Genomic DNA, 20,643 nt, shown 5'->3' on the forward strand with positions numbered 1-20,643 from the left:
TAAAACTTACACTAAAGGCCTATTTACTTCAGTTCCTATTACCTAATACATGATGTACAGCTTGCAATAAATAATCACAAGGCACATTACAAGGCAAGAAAAAACACTCTGAAGCAATATAGCGATAGTCAGATTTTCTAGTTCTTCTTGAGTGAGCTTTTTTAAAAAGGAATTTGTCTACTTCATTTAAATTTTTAATTTACTGCCTTTAAGCTATTCATAATATTCCCTTTTTACTTAATAATGTAGAGGCTGTATTGATGTCTCCACTTATTCCTGATACTCATAATTTGTGCCCTCTTTTTTTCCTTATCAATCTGGACACAGCTTTACCAATTGTATTGATTTTCTCAAAGAACCAGAGTTTCCTTTTATTGACTGCTCCATTGTTTTTTCTGCCTTCTATCTGACTTCTGCTATTCTCTTCATTACTTCCTTTCTTCGGCTTATTCTAGCTTTAGTTTGTTCCTCTGTTTCTAGTTTCTTAAGTAGAAGTTTAAGCTCTTGCTTTTAAACATTTTAACTTATCTAATGTAAGCATTTAATGCTAAAAAACTTCCCACTCTATTCTCTCCTTAGGGACTTTGCTTTGGCAACTATCCCCTCTCTTGCATCAATGTTTCCCTTTCCACTGAATCATCCCCATCTTCATATAAACATGCTGTTACAGAGAAAAAAGAAAAGAAAAGAAGAATGCCGTCTCTTGCCCTCACATCCTCCTCAGGCTATCATCCCATTCCCCTTAGTTATACGGTTATCTGTACTCTACATGCTGTGGCTACTTCCTTATCTCCCAATCTCTATAACCCACTCCACTTAGATGTTGACCCCTACACTAAAATTGCTTTTATCAAAGTCACCAGAAAATTCCATCTCTCCATGTGCAGCAATCAGTTCCTACTCCTCATCTTACTCATTGCTCAGCAGCAGTTGACGTACTTCCCCCTGGCTCTCAGGCCACCACACTCCCCTGGTTTTCCTCCTTTCCTCAGTGATGACCCCACCTGCCCTTTCCTACCTGTCAAGTGGAGTGCCTCAGGGTTCAGCCCTCAGTCCCCACCTTTTCCTTTCAACATAACTCCATGACCCACCTGCCCTTCATCCACTCCAAAAATTTTAAGTATCATCTTATGTATTCGAACTATTCTATATTATTTCCTAATTTGTAGTGCCTTTGTAGCTGCCTTATATATTTCCTAAAAACAAAGATCTCCACCATCTTCTTCTTTTCCATCCTTTTAAAGTATCTCTCTTTCTCTCTCTCTCTCACGCACACATACACATACACACACACACACACACACACACACACACACACACAAGATAAAGTATCTAACACAATGTTCTGTGCATGGTAAGCCCTGATTAAATGCTGTAGACTCCACCTCTGATTTTGCTCAAGCACAGAAAATATGTATGGATTTACTATTAGGTATAAGCAGGATTTACAGTGACCCACACTTAAGCAACAAGTACCACCTACTAATTATTGAACCTTAAAGCCAGGACCCACTCAGGGCTCATAATCTACTGTCGTCCCCTTAGAATGTGTCAAATCCCCAATTCTTTTACTAAGGCTGAGACCATAAGCCAGGTGAGTGGTTCCTTCTATTCAGCATTTTCAATAAGGCGAAGGTAAAATATGTAGTTCTTTCCATTGGGGGTTTCTCATATGTTGAGGCTGGTCACAGGGAAATCCCTGTTCCAACTAAATATCAAACAAATAACAATTAAACTAGAGTCACGATTTCAGTGTGGAACGGCCAAAGAAATTGTACGTGAATCTGGGCTGTTACCTGAGGAATGTGCACCTTTTCCATTACAAGTTAGACCAAAGAGTCCTTGATTCCTGAGGATATTTCATCTAATAATACAATTAACATAAACCTGGAACAGCCTCATTTCAAACCAGAGTGAAAAGGCATCACATGGTTTTGCGTTTCAGGCCCTAACAATTCTCTGTGTAGCATGTCTGATGGTGAAGGCCAAGCTCAGCCCCTTAGTTGCACTGACTCCTCACCAAGGGAAGAAAAAACAAAACGACTCTACAGGCTGCTCAGGGTCACTGGGTAGAAACTAAATTGTACTCTCCTAGTCAACCAACTCCCACCTTTAGCCAGTATTCCATGATGGTTTATACATTCACTATTTTACGATTACTTAGGAGACTTTTCAAGGGCTTTCAGGACCTTTGAGGATTCTCCTCCATTTGGTTTATGACACCTCAAGTAACTTCTCTGCACCAAGTTGCTTCTGAACACACAGGAACGAAACAGGCCTTATAAATTTTAAATCAGATAACAAAGATTTCTCTTTGAAAAGAGTCTCCGAGTTGACCAGTGACAAATAACATAATGTACAGCCAAGTTTTATAAGAGACAAAAATTGTAAAACAAATACTGCGGGATACACTATTCCAAAGAAGAGGAAACGTGAGAAACAAGTAGTGACAATCTTTTTATTGTTTACTGAAAAATACAGCTCTGGAAAGAGTCTATTGCATTGTGTATTGAACACAAGGTCTGACATTGCAAGTATACATGACGTAACAGTATAACTTATATAAAACAATACATATTGTACATAGAGATGGTGCCCACCCCTCTAAACACTAAAATTTAATGGAATGAAGTAAAGTCTTTTATTAAATGAGAAATGTAAACATCGCAACCATAAACAAAGTGCTCTAAGCAAAGAACTTTGAGATTGTTTTGTTGTGACATCTATCTACCTGGAGTTAGGAATGGTGTGGCCTAGGAAAAACTTAGCCAAATAGAAAGCTAGCACTCTCAAGAAGCTCGTCCCAGGGAGTGGGCTGCTGATGCCTGAGACAGGCTGCCACCCTGGCTTCTGCAGAGCCCTCAGGTCCACTCTGACCATTAATCCATGTCTTGGGGCTAGTTTGAGGCGAGTGGGAAGAGGACCAGGTAAGAGGAAGCTTCTGTCATGACTCCTTATCCTGTACCAACTCTACAGGATAAGGACACCTAGCATTTTTGACGTGTACCTGCCACTCTCAGTAAACAATGAAATGTGCTTGAGAAGAAAAATACTAACATTGGGAACAAAAGCCATCTTCTATACAGTCTTCAGATTCCTTTCAGCCATGTTTTCACTAAGCTGCTTGAAAAGAGGCTGCTACTATATTGCCAGTCACACAGGCTAGGATCAAGGGTAACAAAACTCCTCCCATTACAATTGCTAATTCAGATGAGTTAAAACTAAACACAGGGACTTCCCTGGTGGCGCAGTGGTTAAGAATCCCCCTGCCAATGCAGGGGACAAGGGTTTGAGCCCTGGTCCGGGAAGATCCCACATGCCGCGGAGCAACTAAGCCCGTGTGCCACAGCTACGGAGCCTGCGCTCTAGAGCCTGCGAGCCACAACTACTGAGCCCGTGCCACAACTACTGAAGCCTGCGCTCCTAGAGCCCGTGCTCCACAGCAAGAGAAGCCACCGCAATGAGAAGCCTGTGCACCGCAACGAAGAGTAGCCCCCGCTCGCTGCAACTAGAGAAAGCCTGCGTGCAGCAACAAAGACCCAACGCAACCAAAAATAAATAAATAAAATTTATATTAAAAAAAAAAGACTAAACACAAATTTATTAGAGAACCAAAATCGATCTCAATTATTCACATGGCAACAGAGTCAGGTGCTGCAACAGCATTCACATTCCAAGGTCAGCTTTAACTATAGCCACACTTCCCTCCAAACTGAGAAAGCCCCGTGTGGAGGAAAACATACAAGACTACCACCACCAGCTCCTCTCCAAATACTATCAGGGCTCAGAAAGCTCAGTAGAGATAACAAACGCAAAAAATAAAAATTAAAAAAATAAAGCACATCTCAATATATACACACAACAGAGGAAGAGTACTCTCCCCCTGGGCTTCCTTGGCATTAGGCAAGCAAGGCTACTTGCAATAACAGTGCCTAAGCTGACTATGGCAATGCTCACAAGAGAAATAAGGAATTACAAAGTTCCTTTATTCATAGGTAATCAAGGATTATTAAATGAACTATTAAATAAAACTAAGACAACAGTCTCACCATCAAAGGAAATTTTCTTCCTGCCCGAGATGCTTTTATAAATGAGATGTCACAATATCCCAGATTCCTTACTTAATATTAAACTATTAATGCACACAGGACATCCTCAGAGCTCAAGCATGAGTAATATTAATATTCTCAGATATTTCTATACTTTACAGATCAGCAAATATTTAACCAGACTATCCGTTTAAGAGATGTGTATGTCAACAGTAATAACCAACTCTATATTTTTCTTAACCTGTTCATCAAAGAATACCATGCTCCAATAGGAATGAAGCCCAGTTCAGTGGGTAGCTTGTTCCCCTCAACTCTGCACAATAGATTTCACTATTCAGTCTCTATGTCCTTGGCTCTTCTATGACTCACCTAGTTTAAAACAAATCTTGTAAAAAGGTGGAAAATTGTAAACCCCAGCAAAAACATTGGTATTAGTGCTGAAGTAAGCTTTAGCGGAATAACTATAATTGCTTATGGGACTGTTTACAGCCTTGCTAGAAACCCTATTCCTCCTGAATCCCTAGATTGAAAAATTCAAATAATTTAAACATGAGAGGGGATTTCTCTGATAAAGGTCTAGTTCACGTGTAAGGTTCTGGTCCCTGGAATGATGTGTGGCTAACCCAAAACACTGGCTGCGTTTCCATTTTAAACATGTCTGTTACTCTTCCCCACCACAGTACTGTCAAATTCTCCCATCTGTCACATCACTAGTGAGTCCTCTCATTTGCTGCTTCTATTTCTTTTGGCTGTTCTACTGCACATACGGGATTCACTGAGCTTCTCACTTAAATGTGTAGGGAATTTACATTTCACACTCTCAGCTTCCTAAAAGCCATCAACTGGGAACAATTGCTCTTTACAAAGGAAACCAAAAGCGTCGTTTGGAAGCTGAACAAACATCTTAGATATTCCTATAAAGGGAATGCTCTATCTGTCAGCAAAACCCAGAGACATTTACAAGATCTAAAGATTATATGGGCTATGTTAAAAGTGTGAATTTGGCAGTTTAAGTCCAATTTTTCACTACACCATTTGGGGAGAAGTACTAGTTAATATCACAGGAGCAAATTATAAGTGTCAACACCTCCCTACTAGCTTGTTTTCCTCCTGCTTTTCGTAAACTTCTGCCAGCTCCAGTGAAGCCTGTTCCAGGGTACATCACTCAGCAACCTGCAGAGCTGCTCAGAGATAGAACAACAGGCTTCACCTCAACTAATCCAGCAGCAAGCACTCAGCTGGTAAACACTGCCTTGGGGCAGAGCCCATGGAAAGCCTTGAGCCCAGGAAAGACTTACAGAAGTTGCACAAAAATTCTTGGTTTTATATCATCTTCCCAGGAAGTTGGAAAATAATTGGTTTTTAGTTAAAGAAACATAATCTATGCTCAAAAATGTGATGTAATGTAATGCTTCAAACAAGCAAAATCACGAATGAAAAAACTAGAGGAAAATACAGTCTATTAATCAATAGCTTACTTTGGTTAAATGACCATAGTTAGTCAGTGCAATGTATTATTATAGTTAGAAGCACGGCCTACCATGTTCTCATAAAACAGGGTACCAGTGAAGGATGTGAAAACGGTTCACAGAGATAATAGCCCTTTAGCCTTCTGTGACTTCAAAACTCGAAAAGACAAAGGCTAACCAGGATTTGACCTTCAGATACTTACTTGCCCAACACAGGCCGAGTTAAGAGACAGCTAAACATCTGATTCTTATTCACTTACGGTGTTCTCAGGAAGTTCCTGTTTGGACACCAATGGTTTTCAACCTGGCTGCACATCAGAGTCATCTGGGAAGCTTTAAAAAATCACCAAATGCCCAGACCAATTAAATCTGGAGGGTGGAGTCCAGAAATCAGTATTCTTTATGCTTTCCCAGGTAGTTCTTTCTAATGTGCAGCCTGGCTGCACACCACTGATGAATCCCTTTCAGAAAGCTGTTTCATGAAAGCCATGCTGTATCTAGATAGTTTGTTTTTTTCTAATTCCACCAGGAAAAGGGATTTTTAGAAAAAGGCACCATTGCGCTTCCTCTAAAGAGGCAGCTTACTGTTTGAGAAGCGCTGGTCCTTGGAGGTTATCTGGAGCGCTGGTTGAAGAGGAGGGAGTCCTTGTCTTGGCAAAGCAGGCAGAGTTTCAGGCTTCGGCAGCTGCCTCCAGAGACAAAGAAAGCCCAGATGCCCGTGAGCACCAGGATGATGTATGCCAACACCAGATTTAATCCAGAATAAGGACTTATGAAGGTCTGCAAGGGGAAAATAACAGCAAGCCTATTAAACATGTGGAGTAACCAAAGAAAAAGGAAAATATGAAATACTTTCAATAGCTGAGGTGTGTTTCACCAAACATGTGATGTACGTCACGCACCCACAAAGACACATAGGACTAACCTAGTCAACAGACACTAGCCCGTAAGTCTGTTTCTGTGTAAGTGAAATGGGACTGAGGTGAAGCTAAAATAACACCAGTAAGGCGCTTATGACAGGTTCTGGCACAGGGTATCTGAGAAGAGTCCTGATAACAATCATTGCCACGTGCGGCAGAGTTAGTGTTGTCCCAGCTTCCCCAAGTCTTCCGTGTTGGTCTCCACGGCACGCGCAGCACGCTGAGGGCAGCAGCAGGAAGGGCCAGCGAGCGTGCCCGAGGCGCTGTGCTGTGTACTTATCACCTTGGTCACACATTCCAGTCCCACGATGATAACCTGTGAGCTAAGGGCCCATTTCATAGAAGAACAATCTCAGATTTAAGAACCTGACAGGCTAGGCAGCCAGGAAAAGTGAAGCCAGATCTGGCTCCCAAAGTGAAAAGATGCTGGGTGTAGGAGAGCTTTTGACTAGAGTGAAGCAGGGGCATCTCTGTCTAGCTGAGGATGGGCAGGGAAGTGCCCAGGGCTGGTGAAGATGCAGGAAGGCCGAGACGCGGAGAGTTTATTTGCCTTGAGCAAAAGGACAGCTTTTTAGAGGTGGGAACTGTAACCTGGCCGCAAGCTTCTCTTTGGGTTTGTGGAGAGAAAATATTGGGTTGGCCAAAGGTTCATTCGTTTTTTTTCTGTAAGCTGGCTGTAGTAGCACTTAGTTGTCTTTCACTTCATTCAAAACAATTTTGTTAGATTGTATGTGACAGCTGTCATATCAGCATGCGTTTAAAAAAAGACTTATCAAAATTGGTGACTTTTTGTGTAGCCATCTTAATATTGAAGATGGAGAAAAAAAGCAACATTTTCAGCATATTATGCTTTATTATTTCAAGAAAGGTAAAAACGCAACCGAAATGCAAAAAAGATTGTGCAGTGTATGGCAAAGGTGCTGTGACTGATCGAACGTGTCAAAAGTGGTGGGCAAAGTTTCGTTCTGGAGATTTCTCGCTGGACCATGCTCCACAGTTGGGTAGACCTGTTGAAGTCGATAGCAATCAAATCAAGACATTAACTGAGAACAATCAATTTTATACCACGCAGCAGATAGCTGACATACTCAAAATATCCAAATCAAGCATTGAAAATCATTTGCACCAGCTTGGTTATGTTAATCGCTTTGATGTTTGGGTTCCACATAAGTGAAAAAAACCTTCTTGACCGTATTTCCGCATGCGATTCTCTACTTAAACGTAATGAAAACGTTCCGTTTTTAAAACCAATTGTGATGGGCAGTGAAAAGTGGATACTGTACAACAGTGTGGAATGGAAGAGATGGTGGGGCAAGCAAAATGAACCACCACCGACCACACCAAAGGCTGGTCTTCATCCAAAGAAGGTGACGTTGTGTAGATGGTGGGACTGGAAGGGAGTCCTTTATTACGAGCTCCTTCCGGAAAACCAAACGATTAATTCCAACAAGTACCGCTCCCAATTAGACCAACTGAAAGCAGCACTCAACGAAAAGCGGCCAGAATAGTCAACAGAAAAAGCATAATCTTCCATCAGGATAATGCCAAGACAACATGTTTCTTTGATGACCAGGCAAAAAACTGTTACAGCTTGGCTGGGAAGTTCTGATTCATCCACCATATTCACCACACATTGCAGCTTCGGATTTCCATTTATTTCGGTCTTCACAAAATTCTCTTAATGGAAAAAATTTCAATTCCCTGGAAGACTGTAAAAGGCACCTGGAACAGTTCTTTGCTCAAAAAGATAATCAGTTTTAGGAAGACAGAATTACGAAGTTGCCTGAAAAATAGCAAAAGGTAGTGGAACAAAACAGTGAATATGCTGTTCAATAAAGTTCTTGGTGAAAATGAAATATGTGTATTTTGACTTAAAAAACCGAAGGAACTTTTTGGCCAATCCAATATATTCAAATGGCAACCCTAGAAGGTAATCAGCAGACAGACCTAATGAAATACCCAACAGAAGATAGATGTTACATAACCAGGGCCCAGTTTTTAACCATTTCTGTGTTAACTGGCTCTTAGAGTTAGCAAGAAAGTGAGACAAGTCCAGGTTACTTTAGTAAAAATCCTTAGTATTAAGGGAATGTGAGGGAATAGCATCTTTTTCAGCTGCACAATTGCTGAGGGTTCCAAAAGTTCATTTAAAAACTGATGATGAGATGCTGCGAGGTACTAGTGCAGACCACAGTGCCCATCCTAATGGAGCTTATATGCCAGTAAGGGAGACAAGTAATGAATGAAGAAACAAATAATTCCAAATTGTGATGAATGCCAGGACAGAATAACTACAACTGAGATGGTGCTAGCATAGGTAAGAACAAGGCGATCTACCTAGGGGGGGTCAAGGAAGGCGCTGAGGAAGCAGCATTTAATCTGAGACTTACAGGAGGAGGAGGGAGCCAGCCTGGTATAGACCAAGGGAGGGAACCAAAGGAGGGCAAAGAGTTCATTGCAGCTGAGATCCTGAGAGTTGATATAAATGATGTGTAGGGATGGAAGGGCAAGCACTGAGATAGGAGAGGAAGGCAGGGGCCAGCTACACAGCATGTTGGTGAGGAGGGTGAATTTTATCCTCAGTGCAGTGGAGGTGCACAGAAGGGTTTTAGGTCGGGGAGCTGAATGATTTTAGATTATTTATTTGTTTATTTTTTGGCCGCCCTGCACTTGTGGGATCTTAGTTCCCCGACCAGGGATTGAACCCGGGCCATGGAAGTGAAAGCGCCAAGTCCTAACCACTGGACCACCGAGGAATTCCCATGATTTTAGATTTTTTAAACTGCAGATAATGGATTCAAGGAGGCTATGGTGAAAGCAGGGAGACTAGTTAGGAAGACTCTGCACTGAATGAGGAGGGTACAGGTTGGTGACTTAGTCCAGGTTAATGGTGGTAGAGATGGAGAGAGCAGATGATAGGAAGTGATGGGAGTTGCTGGTGGATGGAATGTGAGGGAAAGGGAGAGGCCAAGAATGACTTCCATGTTTCTGGCTTTAGGCAAATGGCGGTGCTATTTAATGAGATACAAAAAGACTTGAGGAAGACCAAGCTTAAAAAACTTGGACTTAATAAGAACCTGCTGTATAAAAAAAATAAAGCAGTCTTAGAAGCATGGTTGGACAGAAGGCAAAATACGCTAGAAGCATGAGAAGAAGAAGCAGAGACAGAGTTTGCGGAGATAACGCTTTGAGAAATTTTGCTGCGATGGGAACCAGAAAAAAAAGTCATAGCTCGAAGGAGAACAGGCAATAATGAAGAGTTTTATTTCAGATATGTCTATATGCTGGTGAAGAAAGGGATAGGCTGGTGATGTAGGAGAGAGGGCACAGTCAAAGGAGTAAAGTCCTTAAGTAGGAAGGAATTAGGTCTGAAGCCCAAGTGGAGGGACTGACTGGCCTTTGATAGAAGAAAGGATACTTCCTGTGCTGGGCCAGGGTAAGGTGGGGAGATGGGTTCTTCTTAACAAACAAGAGGCTCTGACTAGGTCAGTCTGTCACCTCTGCCCAGCAGGGGTAGCAGGGGGAGTGCCTCCAAGGCACCTCACCGTCCTCACCCTCACCCTGCCTGCACATGCCCTTGGATTCAGGATACAAAGAGTGACAAGATAAGGTCCCATTACTGATGATCAAACTCTAATTAGAGAGGTAGGTGTAAAAACTGTATCAAATAAAATAATGCTGGCTGGGGAGAGGGGTTATAACACAGCTATAAATAAGGGCTAGTGATAGTGCTGAGTCAGAAATGTGCACCTTTTCCAGGGAGGCCTCAGGTGAAACGCTCAGGAGTTTTCCAAACTGACCTAGGTTAGCAGTCATTGCAGATAAACCAGCACGAACAAAGGCACTCCCTGCTGGGGAGCCACACTGGATCAATTTAGATGGAGGGTACGGTGTGAACCATGGGGAGCAGCAAGAGGTAAGGTGTGCACCAGTAAAATCAGTAAGAGGCTTACGTCAAACAAAGAAGTCTGGGTTTTACTCCACTGGCCTCTGCTACAGCTCTTCACCCTCTCCTCCCCAGTACACCTGGCTTCAGGACACCTGGCTCCTGGGGCTCTGCTACTTCACTAAGTTGCTCCTTCCCAGTCTCCTTTGCTGGCTCCTCTTCTTGCCCCAACCTCAAGGCTGAAATGCCCCAGGCCTTACTCCTTGGGCCTATTCTCTTGTCTGCTTATACTCACTTCTTGTAATCATCTCTTCGAGCCTGGATTTCTCTCCCAAACTCCAGACTTTTTCATCCAACTGCCTAACTGACTTCTCCACTTCAATGTCCAATAGGCGCCCCCAAGGTAACGTGCCCAAAGAGAACTCCTGATCTCCCTCACAAGCTTCGCCATCCCAGCTGATGGCAAGTCCATCCTTCTAGTCATCCAGGCCAAAAACTTTGAAGACATCCTGGGCTCCTCTTCTTCTCTCCCTTGCCTTATCCAGTCTGTCAGGAAATACTGTTGGCTCTACTTTCAAAAATATGTCCTGAAACTGAACATTTCTCATTATTTCCACTGCTATCTCACCCAAGTTGTCACCATCCTTCTCTTGATGACTGTAATCTCTTCCCCCATACAGTCTACTCTGAACACAGCAGTCAAAATGATCCTTTTAAAACGTGATTCAAGTCATGTCCCTGTACTCAACACCCTACAATGACTCCCATTTCACTGAGAGTAAAAAGCTCAAATCTTGCATTATCTAGATGTGGTTCTCATTTCCAACCTCTACTTCCATCCCCAACTTCAAATCTGTGACAGTATCTGCTACTAACTTACCCAGGCGCACTGGTTCTGGCCACCCTCACTTCCATAAACATGCCAAGCATGTTCTTTAGTCTTAGGACTTTGCCACTGGCTGCTTTAGTCTTGGATGCTCTTTCTCCAGACAGCCACATGGCCAACTTGACTTTTTTGTTTAAGTGTCACCTTCACAATGAAGCCTACTTTTGACTACATAGTTCAAAAATCCAACATCCCCAGCCCACACAATCTGGAACCCTTTTAACCTGCTCTACTTTCCCTTTTTTCCCATAGCACCTATCAATTTCTAATATACTATAAAACTTTTTATTATGTCTATTGCTTACTGCATCTCTCTCCACTAGATGGTAAAGGTAGGGTCTTTGTTTTTTTCACTAAATTGTTTTGTTCGCCTAGAACAGTGCCTGGAACATAGAAGGTTATTTGTCAAGTGAATAAATGGCCAACTGGATCCATAAGAAGGATATTTTCTTTTTCTTGCAACTTCCTTTCTGCTTATTAAAGTGTACATAGTAGAAAATTTGGAACATGCCAAAAACCATAAAGAATAAAAGAATCCGCCCCAAAATGAAAGCTGATAATATTTTAACACACTCTCTCGCCAGTGTTTTTTCCATTAAGATTTGACTTTATGGTCCTGAACCAAGATGGCGGAGTAGAAGGACATGCTCTCATGCCCTCTTGCGAGAACACCAGAATGACAACTAGCTGCTGGACAATCATCGACAGGAGGACAGTGGAACTCACCAAAAAAGATACCCCACATCCAAAGACAAAGGAGAAGCTACAATGAGACGGTAGGAGGGGCGCAATCACAGTAAAATAAATCCCATAATTGCTGGGTGGATGACTCACAGACTGGACAACACTTATACCACAGAAGTCCACCCACTGGAGTGAAGGTTCTGAGACCGACGTCAGGCTTCCCAACCTGGGGGTGCAGCAACGGGAGGAGGAATTCCCAGAGAATCGGACTTTGAAAGCTAGTGTGATTTGACTGCAGGACTTCGACAGGACTGGGGGAATCAGAGACTCCACTCTTGGAGGGCACACACAAAGTAGTGTGCACATCGAGACCCAGGGGAAGGAGCAGTGACCACAGGGAAGACTGAACCAGTCCTACCTGCTAGTATTGGACGGTCTGCTGCAGAGGCAGGGGGTGGCTGTGGCTCACAATGGGGACAAGGACACTGGCAGCAGAAGTTCCAGGAAGTACTCCTTGGTGTGAGCTCTCCCAGAGTCCGACATTAGCCCCATCAAAAAGCCAGCTAGGCTTGTGTTGGTTTGCCTCAGGCCAAACAACCAACAGGGAGGAAACCCAGCCCCACCCATCAGCAGTCAAGCAGACTAAAGTTGAGCTCTGCCCACCAGAGCAACAGTCAGCTCTATCCACCACCAGTCCCTCCCATCAGGAAACTTGCACAAGCCTCTTAGATAGCCATCTCCACCAGAGGGCAGACAGTAGAAGCAAGAAGAACTACAGCCTGTGGAAAAAAAACCACATTCACAGAAAGATAGACAAGATGAAAAGGCAGAGGACTATGTACCAGATGAAGGGACAAGATAAAATCCCAGAAAAACAACTAAATGAAATGGAGATAGGCAACTTTCCAGAAAAAGAACTCAGAATAATGATAGTGAAGATGATTCAGGACCTTGGAAAAAGAATGGAGGCAAAGACCGAGACCGATGCAAGAAATGTTTAACAAAGACCTAGAAGAATTAAAGAACAAACAGAGATGAACAATACAATAACTGAAATGAAAAATACACTAGAAGGAATCAATAGCAGAATAACTGAGGCAGAAGAATGGATAAGTGACCTGGAAGACAGAATGGTGGAATTCACTGCTGCAGAACAGAATAAAGAAAAAAGAATGAAAAGAAATGAAAACAGCCTAAGAGACCTCTGGGACAACATTAAACACAACAACATTCACATTAGAGGGGTCCCAGAAGGAGAAGACAGAGAGAAAGGACCAGAGAAAATATGTGAAGAGATTACACTCGAAAACTTAACTAACATGGGAAAGGAAATAGTCACCCAAGTCCAGGAGGCACAGAGAGTCCCATACAGGATACACCCAAGGAGAAACACGCCAAGACACATAGTAATCAAATTGGCAAAAATTAAACACAAAGAAAAATTATTGAAAGCAGCAAAGGAAAAACAATGAATAACATACAAGGGAACTCCCATAAGGTTAACAGATGATTTCTCAGCAGAAACTCTACAAAGCAGAAGGGAGTGGCATGATATACTTAAAGTGATGAAAGGGAAGAACCTACAACCAAGATTATGCTACTCAGCAAGGATCTCATTCAGATTCGATGGAAAAATCAAAAGCTTTACAGACAAGCAAAAGCTAAGAGAATTCAGCACCACCAAACCAGCTCTACCACAAATGCTAAAGGAAATTCCCTAAGTGGGAAACAAAAGAGAAAAAAAGGACCTACAAAAACAAACCCAAAACAATTAAGAAAATGGTCATAGGAACATACATATCGATAATTACCTTAAACGTGAATGGATTAAATGCTCCAACCAAAAGACACAGACTGGCTGAATGGATACAAAAATAAGACCCATCTATATGCTGTCTACAAGAGACCCACTTCAGACCTAGGGACACGTACAGACTGAAAGTGAGGGGATGGAAAAACATATTCCATGCAAATGGAAATCAAAAAAAAGCTGGAGTAGCAATACTCACATCAGATAAAATAGACTTTAAAATACAGAATGTTATAAGAGACAAGGAAAGACACTACATAATGATCAAGGGATCAATCCAAGAAGAAGATATAACAATTATAAATACATACGCACCCAACATAGGAGTACCTCAATACATAAGGCCAACTGCTAACAGCTATAAAAGAGGAAATCGACAGTAACACAATAAGAGTGGGGGACTTTAACACCTCACTTACACCAATGGACAGATCATCCAAAATGAAAATAAATAAGGAAACACAAGCTTTAAATGACACAACAGACCAGATAGGTTTAATTGATATTTATAGGACATTCCATCCAAAAAGAGCAGATTACACTTTCTTCTCAAGTGCACACAGAACATTCTCCAGGATAGATCATATCTTGGGTCACAAATCAAGCCTCAGTCAATTTAAGAAAATTGAAATCATATCAAGCATCTTTTCTAATCATAACACTATGAGATTAGAAATCAATTACAGGGGAAAAAACGTAAAAAACACAAACACATGGAGGCTATATAATACGTTACTAAATAACCAAGAGATCACTGAAGAAACCAAAGAGGAAATCAAAAAATACCTAGAGACAAATGACAATGAAAACACGACGATCCCAAACCTATGGGATGAAGCAAAAGCAGTTCTAAGAGGGAAGTTTATAGCTATACAAGCCTACCTCAAGAAACAAGAAAAATCTCAAATAAACTTACACCTAAAGGAACTAGAGAAAGAAGAACAAAGACCCAAAGTTAGCAGAAGGAAAGAAATCATAAAGATCATAGCAGAAATAAATGAAACAGAAACAAAGAAAACAATAGCAAAGATCAATAAAACTAAAAGCTGGTTCTTTGAGAAGATAAACAAAATTGATAAACCATGAGCCAGACTCATCAAGAAAAAGAGGGAGAGGACTCAAATCAATAAAATTAGAAATGAAAAAGGAGAAGTGACAACAGACACCGCAGAAATACAAAGCATCCTAAGAGACTACTACAAGCAACTCTATGCCAATGCCAATAAAATGGACAACCTGGAAGAAATGGACAAATTCTTAGAAAGGTATAACCTTCCAAGGCTGGACCAGGAAGAAATAGAAAATATGAACAAACTAGTCACAAATAATGAAATTGAAACTGTGATTAAAAATCTTCCAACAAACAAAAGTCCAGGACCAGATGGCTTCACAGGTGAATTCTATCAAACATTTAGAGACAAGCTAACACCCATCCTTCTCAAACTCTTCCAAAAAATTATAGAGGAAGGAATACTCCCAAACTCATTCTATGAGGCCACCATCACCCTGATACCAAAACCAGACAAGGTTACTACAAAAAAAGAAAATTATAGACCAATATCACTGATGAATATAGATGCAAAAATCCTCAAGGAAATACTAGCAAACAGAATCCAACATCACATTAAAAGGATCATACACCATGATCAAGTGGGATTTATCCCAGGGATGCAAGGATTCTTCTATATATGCAAATCAATCAATGTGATACACCATATTAACAAACTGAAGAATAAAAACCTTATGATCAACTCAACAGATGCAGAAAAAGCTTTTGACAAAATTCAACACCCATTTATGATATAAACTCTCCAGAAAGTGGGCAGAGGGAACCTACCTTAACATAATAAAGGCCATATACAAGAAACCCATAGCAAACATCATTCTCAATGGTGAAAAACTGAAAGCATTTTCTCTAAGATCAGGAGGAAGACAAGGATGTCCACTCTCACCACTATTATTCAACATAGTTTTGGAAGTCCTAGCCACGGCAATCAGAGAAGAAAAAGAGATAAAAGGAATACAAATTGGAAAAGAAGAAGTAAAACTGTCACTGTTTGCAGATGACATGATACTGTACATAGAGATCCTAAAGATGCCACCAGAAAACTACTAGAGCTAATCAATAAGTTTGATAAAGTTGCAGGATACAAAATTAATGCACAGAAATCTTTTGCATTCCTACACACTAATGATGAAAAATCTGAAGGAGAAATTAAGGAAACACTCCCATTTACCACTGCAACAAAAAGAATAAAATACCTAGGGAGACAAAAGACCTGTATGCAGAAAACTATAAGACACTGATGAAAGAAATTAAAGATGATACCAACAGATGGAGAGATATACCATGTTCTTGGATTGGAAGAATCAATATTGTGAAAATGACTACACTACCCAAAGCAATCTACAGATTCCATTCAACCCCTATCAAATTACCAATGGCATTTTTTATAGAGCTAGAACAAAAAAATCTTAAAATTTGTATGGAGACACTAAAGACCCCGTATAGCCAAAGCACTCTTGAGGGAAAAAAACGGAGCTGGAGGAATCAGACTTCCTGACTTCAGACTATATTACAAAGCTACAGTAATCAAGGCAATATGGTACTGACACAAAAACAGAAACATAGATCAATGGAACAAGATAGAAAGCCCAGAGATAAACGCATGCACCTATGGTCAACTAATCTATGACAAAGGAGGCAAGGATATACAATGGAGAAAAGACAGTCTCCTCAATAAGTGGTGCTGGGAAAACTGGACAGTTACATGTAAAAGAATGAAATTAGAACACTCCCTAACACCATACACAAAAATAAACTCAAAATGGATTAGAGACCTAAATGTAAGACCAGACACTATAAAACTCTTAGAGGAAAACATAGGAAGAACACTCTTTGACATAAATAACAGCAAGACCTTTTCTGATCCATCTCCTAGAGGAACGGAAATAAAAAGAAAAATCAACAAATGGGACCTAATGAAACATAAAAGCATTTTCACAGCAAAAGAAACCATAAACAAGACGAAAAGACAATCCTCAAAATGGGAGAAAATATTTGCAAACAAATCAATGGACAAAGGATTAATCTCCAAAATATATAAACAGCTCATGGAGCTCAATATTAAAAAAACAAACAACCCAATCCAAAAATGGGCAGAAGACCTAAATAGACATTTCTCCAAAGAAGACATACAGATGACCAAGAAGCACATGAAAAGCTGCTCAACATTACTAATTATTAGAGAAATGCAAATCAAAACTACAATAAGGTACCACCTCACACCAGTTAGAATGGGCGTCATCAGAAAATCTACAAACAATAAATGCTGAAGAGGGTGTGGAGAAAAGGTAACCCTCTTGCACTGTTGGTGGGAATGTAAATTGATACAGCCACTATGGAGAACAGTATGGAGGTTCCTTAAAAAACTAAAAATCGAATTACCATATGATCCAGCAATCTCACTACTGGGCATATACCCTGAGAAAACCATAATTCAAAAAGACACATGCACCCCAATGTTCACTGCAGCACTATTTACAATAGCCAGGACATGGAAGCAACCTAAATGCCTATCGACAGACGAATGGATAAAGAAGATGTGGTACATATATACAATGGAATACTACTCAGCCATAAAACGGAACGAAATTGGGTCATTTGTTGGGACGTGGATGGAACTAGAGACTGTCATACAGAGTGAAGTAAGTCAGAAAGAGAACAACAAATATATTAACACATATATGTGGAACCTAGAAAAATGGTACAGATGAACCAGTTTGCAGGGCAGAAATTGAGACACAGATGTAGAGAACAAATGTATGCACACCAAGGGGGAAAAGCAGCGGCAGGTGGGGGTGGTGGTGATGAATTGGGAGATTGGGGTTCACATGTACACACTGATATGTATAAAATGGATGACTAGGGCTTCCCTGGTGGCGCAGTGGTTGAGAGTCCGCCTGCCGATGCACGGGACACGGGTTCGTGCCCCAGTCCGGGAAGATCCCACATGCCGCGGAGCGGCTGGGCCCATGAGCCATGGCCGCTGAGCCTGCACGTCCGGAGCCTGTGCTCCGCAATGGGAGAGGGCACAACAGGGAGAGAGGCCCGCGTACCGCCAAAAAAAAAAAAAAAAAAAAAAAAAAGGATGACTAATAAGAACCTGCTATATAAAAAAATATATAAAATAAAATAAAAAAATTAAAAAAAAAAGATTTGACTTTACATAGCTGCCGTCATATTAAGGGTAACTTTAGTATCCTGTATGACTGAAAGGTTTTAGGTAAGAAAGGCAATAAGATTGTTTTTTAGATGGAACAGAGAACAAGAAGCCCAGTATAAGAAAACCTGATATGAACTCTAAATGGATGGAGAGGAGAGAAACATGAGGCAGGCCACCATCAGAAGGAAGCTTTTCAATACTGTAGGTGAGAAATGATAAAGGTCTGGACAAAGCAGTGGCTGGGATAATTCTGATGTAAGTATGACACATTACAATTAAACTAAGACCAAAGCATTAAACAGTGCTTAAACAATACATCAAGTATTCTTTTTAAATTACTTTTGAAAACTGGCATTATAACGTCAGTGAGGAGAGAGTAAGATGGGCACTCTTGACATTGATCAGAATGCGTAAAAATAGTACAACCCTTGTACAGCGTATTTTAGCAATTTGCATCAGGGGCTTTAAAAATATTCACACCATTTGACTTCAAAAATCCATTCCTTGGAATCTAAACAATGAATTGAAAAAGTTTCACACACAAAGTTGTTCCAGACAGCATTATAATAACCAAAAGTAGAAAAACAAGTTATCAATCAGTTAAGCAAACTATAACTTTATGTAATGATCTAAAGCCACTAAAACTTAAATATTAAAAGGATTTATAATAACATGGAAATTGTTTAAGATGTGTTACATAACATAAGCATAATGCAAGCCTATTTCAGTTTGACTCTACCCATTAAAAGAAAGACACATACCAAAAAAAAACCCCAAAAAACTTTTATGAGACCAACCAACAAATTAATAGTTATCTTTCTATGGTAAGAAATAGATGATTTATCTATCATTCATTCATTCTTTCTTTTAAATGACTTTTCTGAATTTCCTCATTTTCCTATGAGCACGTATTTCATTCAGAGTGGAATCTACCACTTTAGATATGCAGACTTGAGCTCCAAAAACCAGTTTGAGCACGGTAGCAATACTCACCAGGGCTGACACCAGTAGATGGATCAGAAGAACTACAAGCAGGGTGTACCACTTTTTCTTCTCACAGCCATCAAAAAACACAATGCCCCAGAACGTGTGCAGCAATATGATCACCAGAGTCATGAAAGCTGAAAGACAGGCAACCATTAGTGCCCAGTCACAGGACAACAAACCCCAAAGCCCACTAAACACCTAGTCCTGGGACAATGCTCTTGGGGTACCCCGCACTACTGTGAGGGTTCAACCCTATCTGACAGAAGCGGGACCCTGACACACATTTGCTTGAATAGTAACTGTGAGAGCAACATTCCTAAACCAGGGGGCCAACTCTGAAGCAGCTTCTCATCTAGAACGTGAACTTGTGAAACAAAAAGTCAACTTGGGGGCTTCCCTGGTGGCGCAGTGGTTGGGGGTCCACCTGCCGATGCAGGGGACACGGGTTTGTGCCCCGGTCTGGGAGGATCCCACATGCCGCAGAGCGGCTGGGCCCGTGAGCCGTGGCCGCTGGGCCTGTGGGTCCGGAGCCTGTGCTCCGCAGCGTGAGAGGCCACAACAGTGAGAGGCCCGCATACCTCAAAAAAAAAAAAAAAAAAAAAAAAGTCAACTTGGATCTGGCTTTCAAGGAGTTTCTCTTAGGAATGCAATAAAACTACTGTGATATCTAATCAGCTTTTCTCCAAATTAGCCTTCTGCACTAATTGCGAAACTCCCACCCTCCCCCGACACCGCGCCACACAGCATGTGGGATCTTAGTTCCCTGACCAGGGATCAAACCAGCACACCCCCAACCCCACATTGGAAACTCGAAGTCTTAACCAACGGACTTCCAGGGAGGTCCCTGAGAAACTTTTCTCAATTAAAAGAAGTGTCTTCGGGCTTCCCTGGTGGCGCAGTGGTTGAGAATCTGCCTGCCAATGCAGGGGACACGGGTTCAAGCCCTGGTTTGGGAAGATCCCACATGCCGCAGAGCAACTGGGCCCATGAGCCACAATTACTGAGCCTGCACATCTGGAGCCCGTGCTCTGCAACAAGAGAGGCCGCGATAGTGAGAGGCCCGCGCACCGCAATGAAGAGGGGCCCCCACTTGCCACAACTAGAGAAAACCCTCGCACAGAAACGAAAACCCAACACAGCCATAAATTAATTAATTAATTAATTGTTTTTTAAAAAGTGTCTTCAATTTAAACAAGGCTTCTCATTAAAGTGAAATTTCTCCTTGGATTTTTTAAGAAAAATGGAAGATAAAAATATTAGAAATTGCAGTAATTATCCAAGATTCTTTTTTTAACATCTTTATTGGAGCATAATTGCTTTACAATCGTGTGTTAGTTTCTGCTTTATAACAAAGTGAATCAGGTAAACATATACACATGTCCCCATATCTCCTCTCTCTTGTGTCTCCCTCCCACCCTCCCTATCCCACCCCTCTAGGTGGACACAAAGCATGAGCTGGTCTCCCTGCTTCCCACTAGTGGGCTGCTTCCCACTAGCTATCTATTCTACATTTGGTAGTGTGTATATGTCCATGCCACTCTCTCACTTCATCCCAGCTTACCCTTCCCCCTCCCCATATCCTTAAGTCCATTCTTTACGTCTGCATCTTTATTCCTGTCCTGCCCCTAGGTTCTTCAGAACCATTTGTTTTTTAACTCGCTACACATAATTCAATTTCATTTCTTTTTTTCTTTTTTTCAATTAATTAATTTATTCATTTATTTTA

General features: G+C 41.3%; 1 protein-coding gene across 1 annotated transcript in view; it reads right to left on the bottom strand.

Moving 5' to 3' along the window:
* Window positions 1-2,457: 2,457 nt before the first annotated feature.
* APH1B (aph-1 homolog B, gamma-secretase subunit) overlaps window positions 2,458-20,643 on the bottom strand; it is a 39,974-nt gene continuing 21,788 nt past the window's right edge. The window contains exons 6-7 of the mRNA XM_060097213.1: window positions 18,924-19,051; window positions 2,458-6,298 (exon numbers count right to left, since the gene is read on the bottom strand). Coding sequence (XP_059953196.1) covers window positions 6,131-6,298; window positions 18,924-19,051 — 296 coding nt within the window. The 3' untranslated portion in view covers window positions 2,458-6,130. The remainder of the gene's footprint in view (window positions 6,299-18,923; window positions 19,052-20,643) is intronic.

This window comes from Mesoplodon densirostris, chromosome 4, assembly GCF_025265405.1.
Source record: "Mesoplodon densirostris isolate mMesDen1 chromosome 4, mMesDen1 primary haplotype, whole genome shotgun sequence".
In the NCBI taxonomy this organism is placed as follows: Eukaryota; Metazoa; Chordata; class Mammalia; order Artiodactyla; family Ziphiidae; genus Mesoplodon; species Mesoplodon densirostris.